Source organism: Coffea eugenioides, chromosome 3 (assembly GCF_003713205.1).
Source record: "Coffea eugenioides isolate CCC68of chromosome 3, Ceug_1.0, whole genome shotgun sequence".
Taxonomy (NCBI): Eukaryota; Viridiplantae; Streptophyta; class Magnoliopsida; order Gentianales; family Rubiaceae; genus Coffea; species Coffea eugenioides.
Genome location: NC_040037.1, coordinates 47,583,238 through 47,605,507, shown reverse-complemented (window position 1 = coordinate 47,605,507; position 22,270 = coordinate 47,583,238). Strand labels below are relative to the sequence as shown.

At 36.4% G+C, this 22,270-nt stretch overlaps 1 protein-coding gene across 1 annotated transcript; it reads right to left on the bottom strand.

The window, feature by feature from the left end:
• Positions 1-7,103: 7,103 nt before the first annotated feature.
• On the bottom strand, positions 7,104-8,187 carry LOC113766782 (zinc finger MYM-type protein 1-like). The gene is made up of 2 exons (XM_027310935.1): positions 7,408-8,187; positions 7,104-7,265 (listed from the first exon to the last, which is right to left on the bottom strand). Exons 1-2 carry the CDS (start codon positions 8,185-8,187, stop codon positions 7,104-7,106), a joined length of 942 nt encoding a protein of 313 aa, XP_027166736.1.
• Between the last annotated feature and the right edge of the window lie 14,083 nt (positions 8,188-22,270).

The window sequence follows — 22,270 nt, the reverse complement described above, 5'->3', positions numbered from 1 at the left end:
TTTATATGTCAATTTGCTAACTCAATGGAGCCAAGAGATTCATTACTTTTCCATAATGTCTGTAGTTCTATATCCATACAAATAATCAAAGTGGAGTCCACAATCCACAACCAATTGAGCAGGAGTCCTCCCTATAAAAGAAAAGTAGACCACAAGCAAAACCTTCCCAAGTACAAAGTACAACGCGCAGCGCCAGACCAATGCATTCGAACATACAACAGCCTGAAGCAGCCAGATGCATTCGATACTCCGGCAACGGTAGAAGTGCCAAGCGCTTCTTATATATATCAAGGATATGTGTTAATAAGCAGTAGAACCTTAATTCTATCTTTGGTTGCAGCATTATCTTTGAGAGGCACATACATGATCTCGTTGATTCCAATATGGAAGTTGTATTCTGTGCTATGATAAAGCAAAAAGGGATAATTTCAGAAACCTCCTCTGAGGTTTTTAACTATTTCACTAGCCTCCTTTTAAGTTTCAAAAATTACATTAACCTCTCTTGAGGTTTATTATCTTATAACATCTAGGTCCAACTAGCAGTTAAAAAGTAATATTAAGAGAGAGAAAATAACATGATTCCACTATTGCCCCTCAATAATACATATTATTTAGTTAATATAATACCAATCCACACATTAAAGAAAAATACTAGAATTTATTGTTTATTATCAGCGATAATTACATATAGTATCAAAATATAGTATATTATTCTATATATTTCACTTAATTTAAGATCCAAATTACTCTTTTTAATTATAGACCCATTGATAAACATGAGTAACAACAAATAATCAAAAAAATCTGCAAACAAAATATTACAAAGAGCGAACTTTAATACCATAAAAATCTCAACAATTAAACTTAATATGTTGACAAGGATACTTATGATGTTAAAATTTGCTCTTTGTAATGTTCCGGTTGCAAATTTTTTAAATTATTTGCTATTGAACACATTTGACAATCGGTATGTAATTGAAAAGAGTAATTTGAAACTTGTATTAAGTGAAGAATATAGAATGATATATACTATTTTTTGATACTATATGTAATTTGATCCCTAATGATAAATAGCAAATTTTAATACTTTTTCTAATGCGTGGATTTGTATCAAATTAACAAAATAATGTAGTAGATGAGAGGCAATGATGGAATTATGTTATTTTCTCTCCCATGATACCACTTTTTAATTATTGGTTGGGTGTAAATGTGACAAGATAATTAACTTCAAGGGAGGTTAGTGTAATTTTGAAATTTGAGGGGAGGCTAGTGAAATAGTTAAAACCTTAAGGGAGGTTTTTGAAATTATCCCAAGCAAAAATGCTTATAATCCATATGTCAAAAACCAATAGTTAAAAACCAATAGTTATGCGGGGCTAGTTGTTGAAATACTCATTTTACTCGTGTGGTGACTGCTTTCATGTCTGGAAATACTTTACGCTAGCAGGATTGGAGACCTGGTTTTGCATTGCTAAGAAATTTAATATCCACTTCTGCCTAAATCTTACTATATCTCTTGTATTTGTTGTTCCATCCTCAAGCTGAAACATGTTGTCCAGAGTCAGTGACGGAGCCAGGATTTTTTTTGGGGGGAGCCAAAAAATTTCCTAATAAAATTATCTTAATATATTATGTTCAAAATAATTTTCTTCTATTTAAATATATGACATCTAAAAATATCAAATATTAAATTTAATTATAAAGGTATGTCTATTCATAAATATGCGGTACAGTCATAACAAAACTTAACAAAAAAGATAATCTTTGATTAAATATCTTATAACATCACAAACCATCCAATTTGCACATTATGAGAAGATGCTCTCCAATATGTCACCTATGCAAATTTCAACATCTTTTCTTAGAAGTAAATTGAGCTCTACGCTCTTTCATAGAACTAAATTCATCTATGATTGAATCACTGCTAAATTTTTCAGCAACTTCTTTTTCTATATACACAGTTAGACAATCATTCAAGAAATTATCTTCCATCTTCTTTCGGAGATTTGTCTTGATTATTTTCATAATTGAAAATGCCCGCTCCGTAATTGCAGTTGATACAGGAAGAGTAAGAACAAGTTTGATCAATCTGTCAATAAGAGGATATATCACTGATTTTCTTGTCTTCACTAAGCCTTGACATAACTCATGAATACTAGATAATTCTTGCAAGTCAGGGATTTGGAATGTCGAGCTCAAAATGTTGAAGTTCTATTCTGAGACGTACTAGTTCTTGCTCCATAAAATCATTCGGATAAAACTTCTCTACAAGTTTACAAATATCATCAACCTTGAACAGCATAAATCCATTTCTAGGACCTAAAGCAGTGCTCAAAACAAGCAATTCCAGGGCATGATCATTAAACCTACTATGTAACTCTTGCAATTGATAATCAATTGTTGCAAGAAATATATTCACTCGATAATAATGCTCCACACTAATCTCATCATGATGACTTCGAGATCTACCACGTCTTGCAATATATTGAGCATTCATATCCGGGATATCAATTTGATGTTGCTCACAAAATAATTTAACTTTTACCAAGAAATCATCCCATCCCGAATCTCGAAAATTCTTCAGTAGCTTTGTTGTGCTTGAGACAAGATGCATTCCATTCAAAATATCTTGAGATTTACGTTGCAATGCTATACAAAGAAGATGAGTAATTTCCATAATGTCTTTCATAAGATGCAAAGTGAAAACAAACTCAAAGGATAACAACTGATTCAAAGCAAAATTTGCATCTCCACGTTGAGAGTATGAACCTCCATCTGCTGCAATGGTACTTAAAACCACACAAGTAGCATTGAACATTTTCAGTAAACTAGAAATAGAATCCAAATGAGAACCCCAACAAGTATCTCCAGCTCATTTTAAAGTGCCAATTTGATTAAGCCCCCTTCCAGTTTCAAGTCCACCATTAGCAATCTTAGTAGCAACTTCAATTGCTTGAGCCTCCTTTAATTCATCATTACGTTTGCTAGATGCAGTAACAATGTTGATAATGAAAACTAAATTGGAGAAGAATTGGTTAACAGAAGCTACTTCTCTAGAAGCTGCAACTAAAGCAAGTTGAAGCCTATGGGCCAAACAATGAATGTAATAGGCATATGGACATTCATGGCAAATTAAAGCTTGCAAGCCATTCCATTCACCTCTCATATTACTAGCTCCATCATACCCTTGTCCACGAATGTTATGAATGGCCAAATTATGTTGAGAGAGAGTAGAAAAAATAGCTTCCTTCAAAGTTAAAGCCATAGTATCACGGACATGAATAACACCAAAAAACCGTTCACGGATGCATCCTTCCTTATCTACATATCTCAAAACAATAGCCATTTGCTCTCTTTTGGACTCATCACGAGCTTTGTAAGTGCCCGGTGCAACCCAATGAGTATAAACAAATTCACAATGATGCACAAAGATATATCAAATTTAAGCACAATAAAGAAAACTTAATTAAAGAGAAAGGATAAGAAATGCAAACCAAATATCAAACCAATAGCCTCTTCAATTGATGGCGATGCTAACCAAGATGTACAAGTGAAGGCTCACTCCTTCCTCACCCCAAACACACTTTGGTTGAGCCAAGGAGTTTTACAACTATTCTAGTTAACCCTCAACAACCTACACTTGAAAGATCACTCACCCAATTAAGAACTATTTTATACAAATGAGGCAACCTTCACCAAGGTTTTACCACTTCAAGTGATAGGTTCACCTTCACCAAGGTTTTACTCCTCCTAGAGAGTAACCTTCACTTGAGCAACCTCACAACCCAACTTTCCCAACCCCTTATACAACCAACAAAGAATCTTTCTACTCAAAAATCTCACTTGTAAGCTTGTATTTTGTGTTGGCAAAAGTCCCGTGTCTTCTTGTGCTTTGGGGTGTTTATAGAAGGTGAGAAATGGCTCCAAAAGGCTCTCCAACGGTCAAATATTAAATGCTGTCAAAACTAGCCGTTGGCCTGTCGGACGTTCGAACCACCTGTCGGACGTCCGAACCCTGCGTCCGAACGTCGTCAGAGAGTCATCAAATCTTTGCGAAATTTCTCGGACGTCCGATGCGATTGATGTGCGTCCGAGGGGTGCGTCCGATCCTTCCGGACGTCCGATGCTTCCTCATGAGCGTCCGACAGAATATCCTTCCTGATGTTCTTCATCCTTTCGGACGTCCGACAGCTTCCTTTCGGACGTCCCACATGAGTGCCCTGTTTTTGCTTCTTCTTTTGTGCCACAAGAATCTGTTCTAACAAATTGCTCACATAAAAACATTAGCCCAAATCTACATTTTGGTTTGTTAATCATCAAAACCAAGGATTGATCGACCAAGGTCAACAATCTCCCCCTTTTTGATGATGACAAACAAAATGAAGATTTCTTTGATCAAATAAGTTCAAATAAAACTCCCCCTTAGAAAAAGCCAACATACAAAGAAATTTCAATAAATCCTACTCCCCCTTTTGACATCAATCAAAAAGCAAACTCCCCCTTTATTTTCCAAATCAAGACCATATAGAAAGACAAAACTTTCATGATACCAATTGTAATTTTTTATAGGGTTCTTGGGAGTTAGTACAACATGATCTAGCAATCCACATGGATTTCATACCTTTTCTCATATTTTTCTTTACATAGCAATCATTTTGCATATGTCCAAATTGACAACAAAAGTGACACATGATAGAAGTATTTTGCACATAAGTGGATTTAATGCAACTAATTTTCTTACTTCTTATCATATCAAACTTATTTGTGCCTTGAAAAGATTTGCTTTCTTTTGTTTGAGAAAACTTTTGTTTTTCATTTTGGAGAAACTCGTTCAAGTCATTAATTCTTTTCTTTAACAAATTTTGTTCCTCCAACATTTTTTCATAAAACTTTGTTTTCTCTTCCAACTTCCTTTTCAAATTATTTTTGCAATCAAAAACACTTTTTTGATTTTTTAAATCATCATTTTCCATTCTCAAACATTTGTTTTCCTGAAAAAGTTTGGAGTTTTCTTCCAACAAATCATTTATTTTTGTTTTCAAATCTTTATTTTTAGCATAAGATTTTCTCAAACTTTTATGCATTTTAATCATAAGAATTTTCACATCATCATCTTCATTATCTTCATCACAAGAAGAGTGATAAGAACTTACCTCATCTTCTCCAACGGCCATTAGTGCCATTTGGGCCAACTCTTCTTTTTCTCTTTTTGAATTGCATTCATCCCATGTAATTTTGCAATCTCCTCTTGAACATCTCTTGTTGAAGATCTTCTTGAAACTTTTGATGTGAGGAGTTATATCATTGTCCACTTCCATGATTTCATTACCCATGAAGGATGGGTTATCCCCCACTTGAGATGCTTTAAAAGCTATGCCTCTCTTATACATTCTTGCATTTTCTTCCTCTTGCACTTTGAATTTCAGCTTTAATTCATAAGAGGTTAGGGTATCCACAAGAGATTCAATGGACATAGAATTTAAATCCTTTGCCTCTTCTATAGCATTTATTTTATTTTTCCATTCTTTTGGCAAGACATTCAAAATCTTTCTATTTTTCTCACCCAAAGAATATTCTTTTCCAAGCAATTTAAGATCTTCAATAATGTCACAAAATCTACTACACATCTCATCAACATTTTCAAGAGGATGCATTTTGAAAAATTCATATTGAGAAACAAGCAAAGATTTCTTTTGTTCTTTAATATCTTGGTTACCTTCATGAAATACACACAATTTATCCCAAATATCTTTAGCTGATTTACAACCTTTAATCCTACTAGATTCATTTACATCTAATGCATTGTACAATATACACATGGCCTTGGCATTCAAAGAAAGGTATCTCTTGTCTTTTTCATTCAATTCTTGTCTAGTCTTTAATCTACTCAAATTGGTGGTAGAGTCAACTATTCTAGCTTCATAAGGACCATCTTCTACCACATACCATAATTCAATATAAACGGATTGTAAGAAAATCATCATTCTTTGTTTCCACATGCTAAAATGAGAACCATTAAACATAGGTGGTCTATCAATAGATTGCCCTTCTAAAAAGGAAACTTTTATGGTTGCCATGATCTTTACTCCAAGCCGATTGAGCTTAGTCTCAAGGAGACCAAGCTCTGATACCAATTGTAAGTGCCCGGTGCAACCCAATGAGTACAAACAAATTCACAATGATGCACAAAGATATATCAAATTTAAGCACAATAAAGAAAACTTAATTAAAGAGAAAGGATAAGAAATGCAAACCAAATATCAAACCAATAGCCTCTTCAATTGATGGCGATGCTAACCAAGATGTACAAGTGAAGGCTCACTCCTTCCTCACCCCAAACACACTTTGGTTGAGCCAAGGAGTTTTACAACTATTCTAGTTAACCCTCAACAACCTACACTTGAAAGATCACTCACCCAATTAAGAACTATTTTACACAAATGAGGCAACCTTCATCAAGGTTTTACCACTTTAAGTGATAGGTTCACCTTCACCAAGGTTTTACTCCTCCTAGAGAGTAACCTTCACTTGAGCAACCTCACAACCCAACTTTCCCAACCCCTTATACAACCAACAAAGAATCTTTCTACTCAAAAATCTCACTTGTAAGCTTGTATTTTGTGTTGGCAAAAGTCCCGTGTCTTCTTGTGCTTTGGGGTGTTTATAGAAGGTGAGAAATGGCTCCAAAAGGCTCTCCAACGGTCAAATATTAAATGCTGTCAAAACTAGCCGTTGGCCTGTCGGACGTTCGAACCACCTGTCGGACGTCCGAACCCTGCGTCCGAACGTCGTCAGAGAGTCATCAAATCTTTGCGAAATTTCTCGGACGTTCGATGCGATTGATGTGCGTCCGAGGGGTGCATCCGATCCTTCCGGACGTCCGATGCTTCCTCACGAGCGTCCGACAGAATATCCTTCCTGATGTTCTTCATCCTTTCGGACGTCCGATAGCTTCCTTTCGGACGTCCCACATGAGTGCCCTGTTTTTGCTTCTTCTTTTGTGCCACAAGAATCTGTTCTAACAAATTGCTCACATAAAAACATTAGCCCAAATCTACATTTTGGTTTGTTAATCATCAAAACCAAGGATTGATCGACCAAGGTCAACAAGCTTCATCAACTATAATGCAAAATTTTGAATTTTCAATCTCTTGGCAAATTTCTTTTCCAACCTTATTGGAAAATATATAAAGAATCTCCTTTTGAATTTCAGGAGATGTATAGGAGGCATTGGATGGAGCATTTTCTTGAACAACATTTGCAACCTGTCCATTAATAGAGCATAATTATAATTTTATAAAGATAATAACTAAATGGAAGCATATTATGAATTAAAAAGATTTCTTTTAAGCATGGATTTATATAAATTCAAGAAAGAATGCAAAGCTGGAAGAAAATCATTCTTACCTTATCATTATAACAAGCCAACAACTTGATAAGTTGATGAAAGTTTCCACGATTAAGAGATTTTTCACTCTCATCTCGTCCTCGATAGGCACAACCTTGAAATGCAAGCCATCGCACTACATCAATTGAAACTTGAAGCCTTAATCGATTAATCTCAACTTGCTCAAAACTTTGTTTCTCAATGAAAGTTCCAATGTGTTGAGAAGCATTCATCAAATCATTGCATGCATTTACCGCAATTCTGTGAAATGAGTTAGGACTTTTCCCCACATGTCGTAAGAAAGCACAATTATCTCCATTATTGACCTTCTTCCAATTGTTAAAGCCACCAAGAACAAATGCACTTAATTCAACTCGTCCATTTGGCTTACTAAATAGATAGCATGAAGGACAAAAAGTAGCATCAATTGATGGAGAATATTCAAGCCAAGATGGAAACAATTGAAACCAAGAGCTACAAAAATGACGAACATGTTTCTTTGAACCACTTGAAGGGTAATTCTCAAGCTTAACTTGATATGGCCCCCAATTGACATAAACTCGACGAATTTCATCTTCTTGATTAAGAGAATAGCTCCATATAGGTGGACGTTTACCGGGATCACGCTCCAAAGAAGCAATATCAATCTTTTCAAGTTCAACTCTTTGAACTTTTATGGGAGGTTCAACAACCAAACTCTCACTAAGAATAGATGATGGAGTAGCATCACTTTCCTTGTGCTTTTGATCTTCAATAATTTTTCTTTTAAAAAATGCATCAATTGTTGTTGACTTACCCATGGAGAATAAATTTCAAACCTGAATTTAATTCACATTTCATAAGTTATATACAACTCTAGCAAATTATCATAATAAATTATATATATGCATTATATTAGTATTTCTTTGAACCACAAATAAAGTATGGAATCACAATTTTAAATGATACACACTTATTAAACAATAAAATACTTTATACATGTCAAATAATTTTTCTTGAGAAAAATATACTACAAATATAGTATAATATCACAATTTTGATACTAGAAATGTATTTTACAAGAGCATAAGATAATTGGAAAGAGGGAAAGATTAAATTTCATAATAAATTAATTATAAAAAAGAAAAGGTTTAGTATAGGTATGATAGCCCCGTCTTTGCCTAAGGCGAACCAAAGGGCTCGGCGGATCGCCTGCCCAACTCTCGCCAGGACTTCGGAGTCAAATCACATAAAACCCTACAAAATGCGCGATAGAACCCAAAGAAAACAAACAATTTGGGACCACAAAGCCATAAAATGATTTACCAAACCATACGGTGAAATGGGACTTCGATTAAACACTCCAACGAAAACGAAAACGAAATGAAAAAACGGAACGAAACGTGGCCACGTCACAATCCGGCCAAGATTTGGCCGGATAGCCGGCCGGATTTCTGGCCGGATTCAAGACAGTAGCCATCTCCATTTTTTTCAATTTGCCCTGTCAATCCGGCCACCTATCCGGCCAGGCCAATATACGGCCGGATTTCCCCTGAACAGTTTCCCGCCAATTTTTTTTTTCTTTTCTTGATCAAATCCCACTCTCGCTCGAATCCCCATCGGATACAAGTAAAGTTCATATAAACCCATAGAACGTACATTCACCAACAAATACACGAAGGAAACATGAACAAACACTTTTATACAAATGTTAGAACTTTACAAGTCAAAGTGTGATACTTGATCAAAATACAATTAGGGTTTTCTCATACAGAAGAGCTATACAAAATAATAGCTAGAGCTCACTCTACTCCTTTCTTCAAAATCATGGTTCAAAAGTGTTGTTCCCTGAAAGGAAAACAAAAGGTAATGGGAAGGGGGCGAGCTTACGCTCAATGAGGTACAAAAAATACAAGTAGTCACGAATCATGGCATTTACACACATATAAGGAAATGAACAAAGATCTCAACTGGAAAGTATATAGGTGGCTCTCAGGAGCCAAAATTCCCATTGCAATACTTGATCCAAACCCGTTGACTCTCCGTCAACGTATATAGAACAAACATGTCCGTAGACCTCACTTTACGCCAAATTCCGTCCACCAAACATACCCCTTACCCGGCCCGAACACCTCAACAGAAATAGAAGTGGTAATACTCGAGTATATCAGAAATCCAGAGTCTCCAATACCCAAAGATTTTCCAGAAACAGACTACAGTGACTCGTTATCTAATCGACTAGACCCTTGCCGGCTCGACTCGAGTAACTAGCCACAGGATTTGAACTCAGAGGTCACAAAAGGGTCGTTGGATACAAGCCTCCAAACAATGTCAGAACAGACACAGATAACAGATTCAGATTTTTTTTTTCACAGTAAATTGGCATACAAACAGACAAGAGAACGAGTGTGATAAAGTATACCCTCGTCTCATTCAGAATAAACAGATAGTACAGTTATTCCATTCACATATTGCAATTATAGGTAACCAAGTTAAGCAACAAATGAGGGGAGTGGTACACTCACCAATTCGAGCAAAGATAACTTCAAAAGTTTCTTCCCAAGTATGCTTTAATCACCAAGAAACCCTAAAATGACCAAGGCAAAACAATTATGATTTCCATATCCACAAACCCAGTGAACGGATTACACAATTTAGGCTCGACTACGAGTCGTATGCCTAACCAAGTTAACTACTAATACAAGGATACAAAATGTGATTTTTGAGCAAAAGGATAACAGTTAGTCCAAGAGATACGAACAACCCCAAAACCCTCCATTTCTACCAAAATGCAACTCAAACTTAACGGAACCAAACAGCCTAGAAAATTGGACAGCATTTCCCCTAAATCTCCTTACTTTTCCATCGTACAATTAACAGCAAACTCATCTCGAATCAACCACAATTTCACATACAAATCATAGGCTATAAAACACACCTTTCGGCATGATAACCACAACTGAAGCTACACTTATCGGATTGAGATGAATCTTATGGAGTTTGGAAGCCAAGACATATACCTACATTTCTTATGAAGACCTCCAAAGCCAAATCATGCATTTTCATGGTCAAAAATTGAAATCTCAGAGAGAACAGAAAACTGTCCATGAAACAAGGCTTGTGGGCAGTCAAGGGTATTTCGGTCATTTCACAAGCTACAGTGATCCGATTGAGCTGAAATTTTACCAGTAGCTAGCCAACTAAAATACCTACAACTTTCATGTTTTGAGAAAGGGCTGATTCAGTCTCTCTCAAGGAAGAACATACAGTGCAAAAACAGGGCAGATTACTACCAAATGGAAACCCTAAGCTGGAATTTGTGCACATAAGTTGGAAAATTTCTTTAGGCAAAGTATTCTAGCCCACAAAACCTCAATAATTCATATCAAAACATAAACAACCCTCAAGCATCACATGTGATCAGAATTTTCACCATAAAACTGAAATTTACCATAAAACTTCTTCAAACCATAAAATATTCTTACAAAGTTACCTATGTAACATCTATAATCCACTACTTTACACATATATGAAGGAAAAGGAAGTTTCTTGTCCAAAGTACCTTGTATCCTCAATAAAGATGGTAACTTAGAGCTTGTCCCTCCAAAATCACTCCACTCAATCCTTTAATCCTCCTTAGTAAACAACTTTAATGGAGGGTTTTGCAAAAGTGATGGTTGGAATTCAAGATTGGGCAAGAAATTGAAGAACAAATGAAGTTTCTCTCTTGGTTTCTTTCTCTCAAATGGCCGGCCAAGGAAGACAAAGAAATGAAGGTAATTTGGTCAAAATTAGAGTTTTAGGAAAGTAAAATACCTTGGTCAAAGTCCAACTTTCAATGGGGTGGTGACACTTGGCACCTTAGGGTTTCAATCTCATCCTTTAGTCTACCAATGGATAATCTCTGTAGCTAACCTCCAATTATCTCCTAGCACCTTGTACATTAATATCCCTTTATACAAAACTTCAACTAATCATCAAAAATTTTTCACACTTAGCGCACTAGCGGGTCCCACGTCCATAATACTCTTCAAACTTAATATGAACTAACTTAAACTAGGAAAAAGGATTTAAAACTCTACTCACTTATAAAATATCTGAAAAAATCAATATAATAGGGTATAGTACAGAAAATGCATGAGAGAAAATAAAATAAAATAAGAAAAATTTACGGGTCCTCATAACAGGTACCAAAGAATGGAGTCACTTCAATTTATTGGATTCTACTTTCTAGCACCAAGTGACCAAGCCACGGAAGCCACCAAACGGTCCAATTGTTCAAACCAATCACTCGACACCTTTGATGAATCTTTGTTGTATTCTTTTCCAGTTCTCCTGTCTTCTTTGCTCCTTTCACTTTACTTTTGTTGGCAACTACCAAGTACCACCGTGAAAGAAAGGAAGAAATGAAAAGTGACCCATACTTTCCTTTTTGATCCGCAAAACAGAGAAGTAGGCAAGTAGCTTACTTTGTAAGCTTTTCTTAGAATAGTAAAGATAAAATAATTTTTTAAAATCTTTTATCCATTGGGCTAAGTGATATATTTGTATTTGGGCCAATAAAATAATTATTTTTGTTTTAGCCCATTAAAAATTATGAATTGGATTTTTTTAGTCTAATACATCACATTGGGTCAATTTACTATGGAACATCAAATTATATGTTTAATTTTTTAAAGTTAAATAATTAGTACAATAAAAAATAAATAGCTTTTTTTGAAGAAAAAAAATTAATTCAAAGATGACTAATTCATATATATATATATATATATATATATCAACTTTCATAATATAAACTAAAATTGTAAAAATTTAGGGGGGGGACTAATTTTATTTTACACACATATTTACATATAATGAATTAAAATTTTCAAAACTTAGGGGGGGCCATGGCCCCCACTGCCCCCCCTTGGCTCCATCATTGGTTATATCTAATTCCTTCCTCCATCTCTTCACTTTTCTGATGAGGAGAGTAAAGGTCCTTAACATTGAAATTTTATTTTTTTTTGGTTGCCCGCCCGGTATCCGAAGCTTTTGCCCTGACTAATCCGGACCCGACCCGCGTCGCGCACCTGGCTATGATGGGAGAGTCTCCCAACAGGGGTGTCTGCATACACTAGGACTCGAACACAAGACCTGTTTAAGCGAATCCAAGCCGCTTACCACTCGGACCAACCCCTGTTGGTCTTAACATTGAAATTTACTAACAAGCATTGTAGAACATTTTAAACGGTTGTAATTCGGCATTTGAGGAAGGGTTATTATTACTTTACTCCCTTAAACTATATCACTATTTCAATATTATCCCCTAACATTATCTTTTAGTCACTTTACTTCTATAGGTAATTCAACTTAGGATGTTAACAAATTTTGGACAAAAATACCCTTTTATTTTATAGCATTACTACATTACTATTATCATTTTGTCCCTTTAAATTATAATGATACAATCGTTTTACTTTCTAAAATTATTTTCTAGGCCTTTTATCCCATTGTTAATCTAACAAGTATGTTCACAAAAAATTTTTAATGTATTTACACTTTTTACATATACTTAAAAATAAAAAAAAAGTTGGAATAGTTATTTTTCCTTTTTTTCACTCTAAGAGTTTCAAAAACATAAAAATAAAAGGATTTTTTCAAATTTCTTTTTTCACACTTATTAATATTAGGAAAAGAAAAGGAGAGATGAGAGAAAGATAGAGAAAATTAGATTTTCAAAAAAATAAAATAAAGAAGAATCTAATATTATCGCATTATATTAATAATGTCGGGATTAGAATTAGAATTGGGTGGTAAATAGAAAATTAATTTTAAAATAATAAAAACATGAAATATTTTCTTATTTGTATTAAAAAAAGAATTGAGCCCCCTCTCTCTCTCTCTCTCTCTCTCTCTCTCTCTCTCTCTCTCTCTCTCTCTCTGTGACAGCCCCACCTCCCCCTAAGGCATACCCCAGGGTTCGGCGGGTCGCCTGCCCAACTCTCGTCAGGACTCACTCACTCACATCAAACAAAATAGGGTGCAACCTCAATAATAAACGAAATAACAGTTCCCAAGTTGGAACATACAAATACATTCATTTCTATCTCAACCATCCATACAATCCCAAATACATCAAAAGATTGGAATTCTAAATACATTCAACCCTAATTGAGCGACTTGTACGAGTACAATTATAGAATTCAAAAACAAGACTACGCTGGTCTGTACCGGTCTCACGCCTCGCTCGTACCGGCATGGAATGAGCTAAAAGCCCAGTGAGGTTCCGAATAGCAAATTGACCATTATTTACAAGTACAAGTTTCAATGTAGCAAAGTAATGAGCATGAAAAGTTCATAAAAGTGAGCAATAACACTTCAAGTAGCAAATCTGAAAATGAGCGAGTGCAAAGTTTTTCTTTTAAAACGAAACAATAACACGATAGGTACTAATCATTCCAAAGTAGAAGGATACGGATGGCTCTCAGGAGCCAAATTCCCATTGCATCACAAGAGCTTGATCAAGTATTAGTTGACACTCCGTCAACTTTCATGTAAGTAACCAATCCAGTAGAACACCACTTAAACTACTCTCCGTCCACCATCCAAACCCCTTACTAGGCCCAAAATCCTCAATAAACACTGGTGGTAATACTCGAGTATACCGATTAGTCGAGGAGATATCACTCCACTCGACAAAACAAAAGGCCTAGGTTCGTTACCCGATCGACCAAACCCTTGCCGGCTCGACTCAAGTAACTCGCCACAGGGTTTCTGGAATTCCAGGAAGTGCGCACCTTATACACAAATATCCATTGCAACAATAAACAAGTATATATCATATTAGGGCAAGTGCGATAAAGTACACTCTTACCCGATCAAACAAATTAGATATCATTAAATCACATTGGTCAAGTATTAAAAACAAGTGTCCAGTTCAATCAGGTATTTGGAAGCACTCACCAAAGGTCTAATGCCTCTCAAAAGTCACATTCAGGTCCAACTCCTTGGTTGGAGTCCAAATCTGCGATAAAATATCATTTGCGAATGTAAAACTCTCTAGAGTTTGAAACATAGAAGTTTCGCTTCAAAAAAATCAAGTAAATCAAGATACTTACCAAATTCCGAAAAATTCATGCTCGCTCTTAAACCTTTGAAACTTTGAAGCAATTATACTTTGAACTACCATTTGAGTCGAAGAAATGGAGAAAACGTATTTCTATTAGTCGAAGAACTACTTTGAACTACCATTTGGGCAGCATGCCCTTTGTATTTACCTATTTTCTAGCCATTTATGGCTTCATTCTTTTCCTCAATCAGCCCCCAAAATCACACACAAATAATCTCATTACAATAGCCGTTCAATAAGCTAAAATTCATTCAATGACAAAACCAAGCTACAGAAATGACCAAAAATAGGGTTTAAGGCAAAAAGTAAAAGACAGTTTCGACGTCTCTTAGCGTATCGGTCACAACCGAAACTACGCTTATCGGATTGGGGTGCAATTTATACCATTTCGAAGCTAAAACAAAGGGCTACAACTTTGATGATGACCACTCAATCCAGTTCATAGTGTATCCAAGTCAAATTTATCGTTTACAGAACTAGAATTTCACCATCAGGCTGGTTAACAGCACTGCGGTCAACTGTCCACAGAGCTCTACCTATGGCAGTCAAGGGTATTTTTATCTTTTCACATGCTACAGTGATCAGATTGAGCTGAAATTTTGTAGGTAGCTATAAAACATCATTTCCTACAATTTTCATGGTCTGAGCTAAGTCTAATTCGGCCTCCATCATGGCCAAACAGAACCGGTCAGAACAGGGTAAGATGAAAACCCAAATCTGGAATTCAATGATTTTAAAGTGTAAACTTCACCTTTCTAGCTTAAACCACCACTACAACTTCCTATACAAGATTATATACACCATATACCATCCAAACAACAAGAAATATAAGTGAATCATTCAAAGCCCTAACTCAAAATTTCAGCACCACAAGCATCAAAACCCCTTAACTAGGTATCACAAGGCAAGAATACAAGTTACCACATAACTTCAACAAGACTAAGCGAAAGGAGGAAGATGAATAGCCATAATACCTCAATAAAAGGCTTGCAAGAGATATCCTTCACCTCTTCTTGAAAAATTTAGCTCCCCAAGCTTCCTAAGCTCCTAATTGGGAAGTTAATCGGTTTAGTTTCCTTGATTTCTCACTCAAATGGATTAAGCTCAAGATGAAATGGAGTTTTCTTCCTCTTGCTCTCTCTCCCTCAAAGCTCACGGCTGGAATGCTGAAATGAGGAGCAATGTGAGTGATTTTTGGTGATAAATATGGAAGAAATTGGTTGGTCAACAACCTTTGAATGACCGCCACTTGTCGCCATGAGATTAACTCTCAAATTTTTTCTTTTCCTTGTGTTTTTCTAGTCAAGAATTTCGGCCACTATGAGCTAAGAAAAGGGCTGATATTTTGCACTAATTTCAATAATGTTTCATGGTAAGAAAGTGATGGCCAAGTGGTGTGTTCAATCGGTAGTGAACGGTACCCGTCAGTTCAAGCCGATTTTCCTTAAATCGCGTATACTAGGGTTCTAACTTATAATTCACTAACTTTTTATTATCACTTCAAATCACACACTTAATATCATCTAACACTTACTTTTAATCACTAAATTTGATACACACTCCGCACCGAATAATCACACTACGAAAAGGCGTAAAAACCCTAATTTACGATAACGAGAAAACGAAATGAAAAACCCTGGATTCTATGTTTATTTGCACTTATTATGGGGTGAATGAGTAGTAAGGCTCTTATAACGTAATAAATTCCAAATAAAAGGGAATTTTAAGAAAAATATAAGGGATTTTACAAGTCCTCACACTTTCTCCCCCTTAAAAGAATTTCGATCTCGAAATTCATACCTTTAGTCGCAAACAACTTAGGGTATTTCCCTTGAAAATCCGTTTCTAGCTCCCAGGTCTCACCGTAGCCACAATTTAGCTAAACAATGAAAAACACGATTCGTACCTTCTACTACATCCGATAGTTCAGGTACTGCATGTTAGTCCAAGGCGTACACTCTAGCTGGCACCCTTGGTTTAGTCCCTCCTACATTTGCTTGTTCAAGGTTTAGGTGTGAGCTACGGGGGCAAGTTGCAAGTTGGTGCTCGGCACTACCATATCATAAACATTTTTGTGCCTTTCACTAACAATCATCCTCAGTATGATTAGTCTTCCCACAGTACCCACAAGATACTCGAGAGGCTGAGGTCTGACCTTCTTGCGAGGCACATCTTGCTTGACCCTTTCCACTCGAGGCTCCGCTTGGAGTAATTTCCTTAGGTGTCCCCGAAATTTGCCTACCACCATCCCCTCGACCCACCTTAGAGGGTGGCAAAGCTAGATCGTCTTGTCCCTGCTCTTGACTTCCACCAGGCGCACCTCTCCTTTTTGCATGAAAATCCCTCACTTGTGCCCTAGCAATTTCTATTCTCTGGGCTTTCTCCAAAACCTCCGTAAAAGTATTAATTTGTGCCGCCGCCAAAGCCTCCTGGATTTCCACATTTAGTCCCTGGACAAACTTTCTTACCCTCCTTTGCTCCGTAGATAGCAATTCGGGAGCAAACTTAGATAGTTTCGTGAATTGAGTCTCATACTCAGATACACTTAGGGTTCCTTGACGAAACTTAATAAAATCATCTTCCCTCTTCTCCTGGACTATCGGTGGAAGGTATTTCTCATTAAACTCTCGCACAAAATTCACCCAAGTTCATGCAGTCCCCTCTCTTTCCCATTTAGCCCCAATTACATTCCACCAGGCCCTAGCAGGACCCTCAAACTGAAAAACAGCAAATTGCACCTGTCTATCCTCCGCATAGTTTAGAGCGGCGAATATATTGATCATGGTTTCTAACCATCTCTCTGCTCCCTCAGGGTCCGGTCCTCCCAAGAACTTAGGAGGAGAGAATTTTTGGAATCTCTCTAGGGACCTATCTCGTCCCATTTCAGGATCCCTGGGTTGATTAACAGGGGTTTGACCCTGCTGCTCTACCAGTCGAGCAAGTATATTGGTCATTTGCTGAATTGCCATTGCTACTTGGTCCCCCCCTTCAGCTCGGGGTCCAAGTTGTGGTTCAACCGTTTCACCTCTCTCCTCTCTCGATTCCCGTATTGGTTCTTGTGCCTGTCTAGCCCCACGGCCACGGCTAGAACCGCGTCCTCAGATAGTTCCACGTCCTTGACTCCGTCTACCCTCTATACCTCTTTTCCTATATAAGTATAAACAAAATAAAATAGCTATAAAGGCCGATAAAAGCGTTTTCAAATCATAAAATGAAAACTAATAAAACACATTGAAAATAACATACTTTCTTTATATACATATCATAGCAATTCATACATCCTATGGGACATTAACCCTAGGTATTGCTCAAGCACCACACTTAATCAAGACTTGATGAAGTACAACCAAGTACCTACGCGTAAAAAATAAGGGTCCCCAATCTCACTAATATCTTCAATATATCCTAAGTTCAAACTATTTGCATCCCCCGTGCCTTCGCTTTCGCCATTCAAACTTACTCTCATATTACTCAGGATATCGACTTATCATAAAGATATCACTCTTTGGTATTCGGGTACAAAAATCCAAAAATATGATCATTCCCCACTCGAGTTAGCTACGCTCAAGAGGAAACCAACCACTTTTGAGATTCCTACCCAACATACATATCTAAGGTCCCCAACAATAGACATTTGTTCCACACTTAACAAGCCAATCCCTACAGTCCGAGAACCCTCTCTCGGCACGAGCTCGATAAGAGCTCTGATACCATCTGTGACGGCCCCATCTCCCCCTAAGGCATACCCCAGGGTTCGGCGGGTCGCCTGCCCATCTCTCGCCAGGACTCACTCACTCACATCAAACAAAATAGGGTGCAACCTCAATAATAAACGAAATAACAGTTCCCAAGTTGGAACATACAAATACATTCATTTCTATCTCAACCATCCATACAATCCCAACTACATCAAAAGATTGGAATTCTAAATACATTCAACCCTAATCGAGCAACTTGTGCGAGTACAATTACAAAATTCAAAAACTAGACTATGCTAGTCTGTACCGGTCTCACGCTTCGTTCGTACCCCCTATAAGGAAAACAAACGGCGTGGAATGAGGTAAAAGCCCAGTGAGGTTCCAAATAGAAAATCAACCATTGTTTACAAGTACAAGTTTCAATGTAGCAAAGTAATGAGTATGAAAAGTTCATAAAAGTGAGCAATAACACTTCAAGGAGCAAATCTCAAAATGAGCGAGTGTAAAGTTTTTCTTTTAAAACGAAAAAATAACAAGATAAGTACTAATCATTCCAAAGTAGAAGGATACGGATGGCTCTCATGAGCCAAATTCCCATTGCATCACCAGAGTTTGATCAAGTATTAGTTGACACTCCGTCAACTTTCAAGTAAGTAACCAATCCAATAGAGCACCACTTAAACTACTCTCCGTCAACCATCCAAACCCCCTACTCGGCTCAAAATCCTCAATAAACACTGGTGGTAATACTCGAGTATACCGATTAGTCGAGGAGATATCACTCTACTCGACAAAACAAAAGACCCAGGGTTCGTTACCCAATCGATCAAGCCCTTGTCGGCTCGACTCGAGTAACTCGCCACAGAGTTTCTGAAATTCCAGGAAGTGCGCACCTTATACACAAATATCCATTGCAACAATAAACAAGTATATATCATATTAGGGCAAGTGCGATAAAGTACATTCTTGCCCGATCAAACAAATTACATATCATTAAATCACATTGGTCAAGTATTAAAAACAAGTGTCCAGTTCAATCAGGTATTTGGAAGCACTCACCAAAGGTCTAGTGCCTCTCAAAAGTCACGTTCAGGTCCAACTCCTTGGTTGGAGTCCAAATCTACGATGAAATATCATTTGCGAATGTAAAACTCTCTAGAGTTCGAAACATAGAAGTTTCGCTTCAAGTAAATCAAGATACTTATCAAATTCTAAAAAATTTATGCCCGCTCTTAAACTTTTGAAACTTTGAAGCAATTATACTTTGAACTACCATTTGAGTCGAAGAAATGGATAAAACGTATTTCTATTAGTCGTAAATTTAATTTTTCCAAGGGTACAAGTTTCGACCGAATTCTAACTTATATACCTTGATAAAAGAAAACGCAAGTATCCTAGATGGTTCAAGTGGTATTCGTCCTCAAATCCTTACCTAGTTCTCGAGTACAAATTTGGGCAACACGCCCTTTGTATTTACCTATTTTTCAACCATTTATGGTTTCATTCTTTTCCTCAATCAGCCCCCAAAATCACACACAAATAATCTTATTACAATAGCCGTTCAATAAGCTAAAATTCATTCATTGACAAAACCAAGCTACAGAAATGACCGGAAATAGGGTTTAAGGCAAAAAGTAAAAGACAGGTTCGACGTCTCTTAGCGTATCGGTCACAACCGAAACTACGCTTATCGGATTGGGGTGCAATTTATACCATTTCGAAGCTAAAACAAAGGGCTACAACTTTGATGAAGACCACTCAATCCAGTTCATAGTGTATCCAAGTCAAATTCATCATTTACAGAACCAGAATTTCACCGTCAGGCTGGTTAACAGTACTGCGTTCAACTGACAATAACTCAGGCTATAAAAGTCCGATTGAGGCGTTGGAAAGCTAAAACACAGCACTACAATTTTTGTGTTTTGGCGAAATGCTAATTCAATACAGATCAAGGTGAAACAACGCGGCCAGAATGGTGAAATTTCAAAACTGTCCACAGAGCTCTACCTATGGCAGTCAAGGGTATTTTTGTCTTTTCACGTCATACAGTGCTCGGATTGAGTTGAAATTTTGTAGGTAGTTATAAAACATCATTTCCTACAAATTTCATGGTTTGAGTTAAGTCTAATTCGGCCTCCATCATGGCCAAACAGAACTGGTCAGAACAGGGTAAGATGAAAACCCAAATTTGGAATTCAGTGATTTTAAAGTGTAAACTTCACCTTTCTAGTTTAAACTACCACTACAACTTTCTTTACAAGATTATATACACCATATACCATCCAAACAACAAGAAATATAAGTGAACCATTCAAAGCCCTAACTCAAAATTTCAGCACCACAAGCATCAAAACCCCTTAACTAGGTATCACAAGGCAAGAATACAAGTTACTACATAACTTCAACAAGACTAAGCGAAAGGAGGAAGATGAATAGCCATAATACCTCAATAAAAGGCTTGCAAGAGATATCCTTCACCTCTTCTTGAAAAATTTAGCTCCCCAAGCTTCCTAAACTCTTAATTGGGAAGTTAATCGGTTTAGTTTCCTTGATTTCTCACTCAAATGGATTAAGCTCAAGATGAAATGGAGTTTTCTTCCTCTTGCTCTCTCTCCCTCAAAGCTCACGGCTGGAATGCTGAAATGAGAAGCAATGTGAGTGATTTTTTGTGATAAATATGGAAGAAATTGGTTGGTCAACAACCTTTGAATGACCGCCACTTGTCGCCATGAGATTAACTCTCAAATTTTTTCTTTTCCTTGTGTTTTTCTAGTCAAGAATTTCGGCCACTATGAGCTAAGAAAGGGGCTGATATTTTGCACTAATTTCAATGATGTTTCATGGTAAGAAAGTGGTGGTCAAGTGGTGTGTTCAATCGGTAGTGAACGGTACCCGTCGGTTCAAGCCGATTTTCCTTAAATCGCGTATACTAGGGTTTTAACTTATAATTCACTAACTTTTTATTATCACTTCAAATCACACACTTAATATCATCTAACACTCACTTTTAATCACTAAATTTGATACACACTCCGTACCGAATAATCACACTGCGAAAAGGCGTAAAAACCCTAATTTACGATAACGAGAAAACGAAATGAAAAACCCTGGATTCTATGTTTATTTACACTTATTATGGGGTGAATGAGTAGTAAGGCTCTTATAATGTAATAAATTCCAAATAAAAGGGAATTTTAAGAAAAATATAATGGATTTTACAAGTTCTCACACTCTTTATTTTTATCAATATTAATAAGATTGCTAAGAAGAAAAAAGATTAATGCTTTGACTTTTTTTTTCTTGATATTAAAAGAAGAAGAGTCACTCTAATTTTCTTATTGTTTTTATTATACAAAGAGAATGGTACTTTTTTTTAAAGTTTTTTAATTTATTAAGTTGGTTTAATAGTGAGATAAATTACCTAAAAAATAACTCTAGGAAATTAATTGACAATAATGCTATAATTTATGGAGATGAAGTGATAATAATTTTAAGAGTTAAACATGTCTTATCACTTGAATTAATAAACTCCATTAAATTTGATCGTTAGCCTTTAGGGTAAAATGATTAAAAAATAATATTAAGAGAGAAATTGATAGTGACACCAAATGTTAATGGAATAAATTGATTGTAACCCATTTGAGGAAGCAGTCTTTGAAGTAAAAACAAAAATCTCTGGAAGTATGAGAAAATCAAACAAAGAGGTTGTCTAAATTTGTTCCAACATTGCATAATGTAAGACAGGAAAATATTGCTATTATAAGGAAGAAAAAAATGGTTGCAAAGAGCCAACGCACATCAGCTGTGCTTTTCCAAGCAGAGAAAGGTAGGACATTAAATGTTTGGAATGAATTCTTTCCATTTTTAACTTTCTTGAGAGCTATTATTTACGCATTTCTGTCGTCAACTTTAGATTATATGCCATAGCTGTAGCATATCGTTTGTTCTTGGGGGGGAAAAAAAACTAAAGCACTCATAAGTGAGACAGATGTTCCTCAAAGAGCTAGAGAGTACTCTCAGAACCTCCATCTGCTTAAATTTTGGTGATGAATCTTTTATAGAACATAAATTGCACCACTGGCTAGACTTTGGGTA

Excerpts from the sequence above, each read along its gene's own strand:
- LOC113766782 (XM_027310935.1), bottom strand. The coding sequence starts at position 8,187 with ATGGGTAAGTCAACAACAATTGATGCATTTTTTAAAAGAAAAATTATT. Across the intron at positions 7,266-7,407 it reads TGGCTTGTTATAATGATAAG|GTTGCAAATGTTGTTCAAGA; the intron begins GTAAGAATGATT and ends ATTAATGGACAG.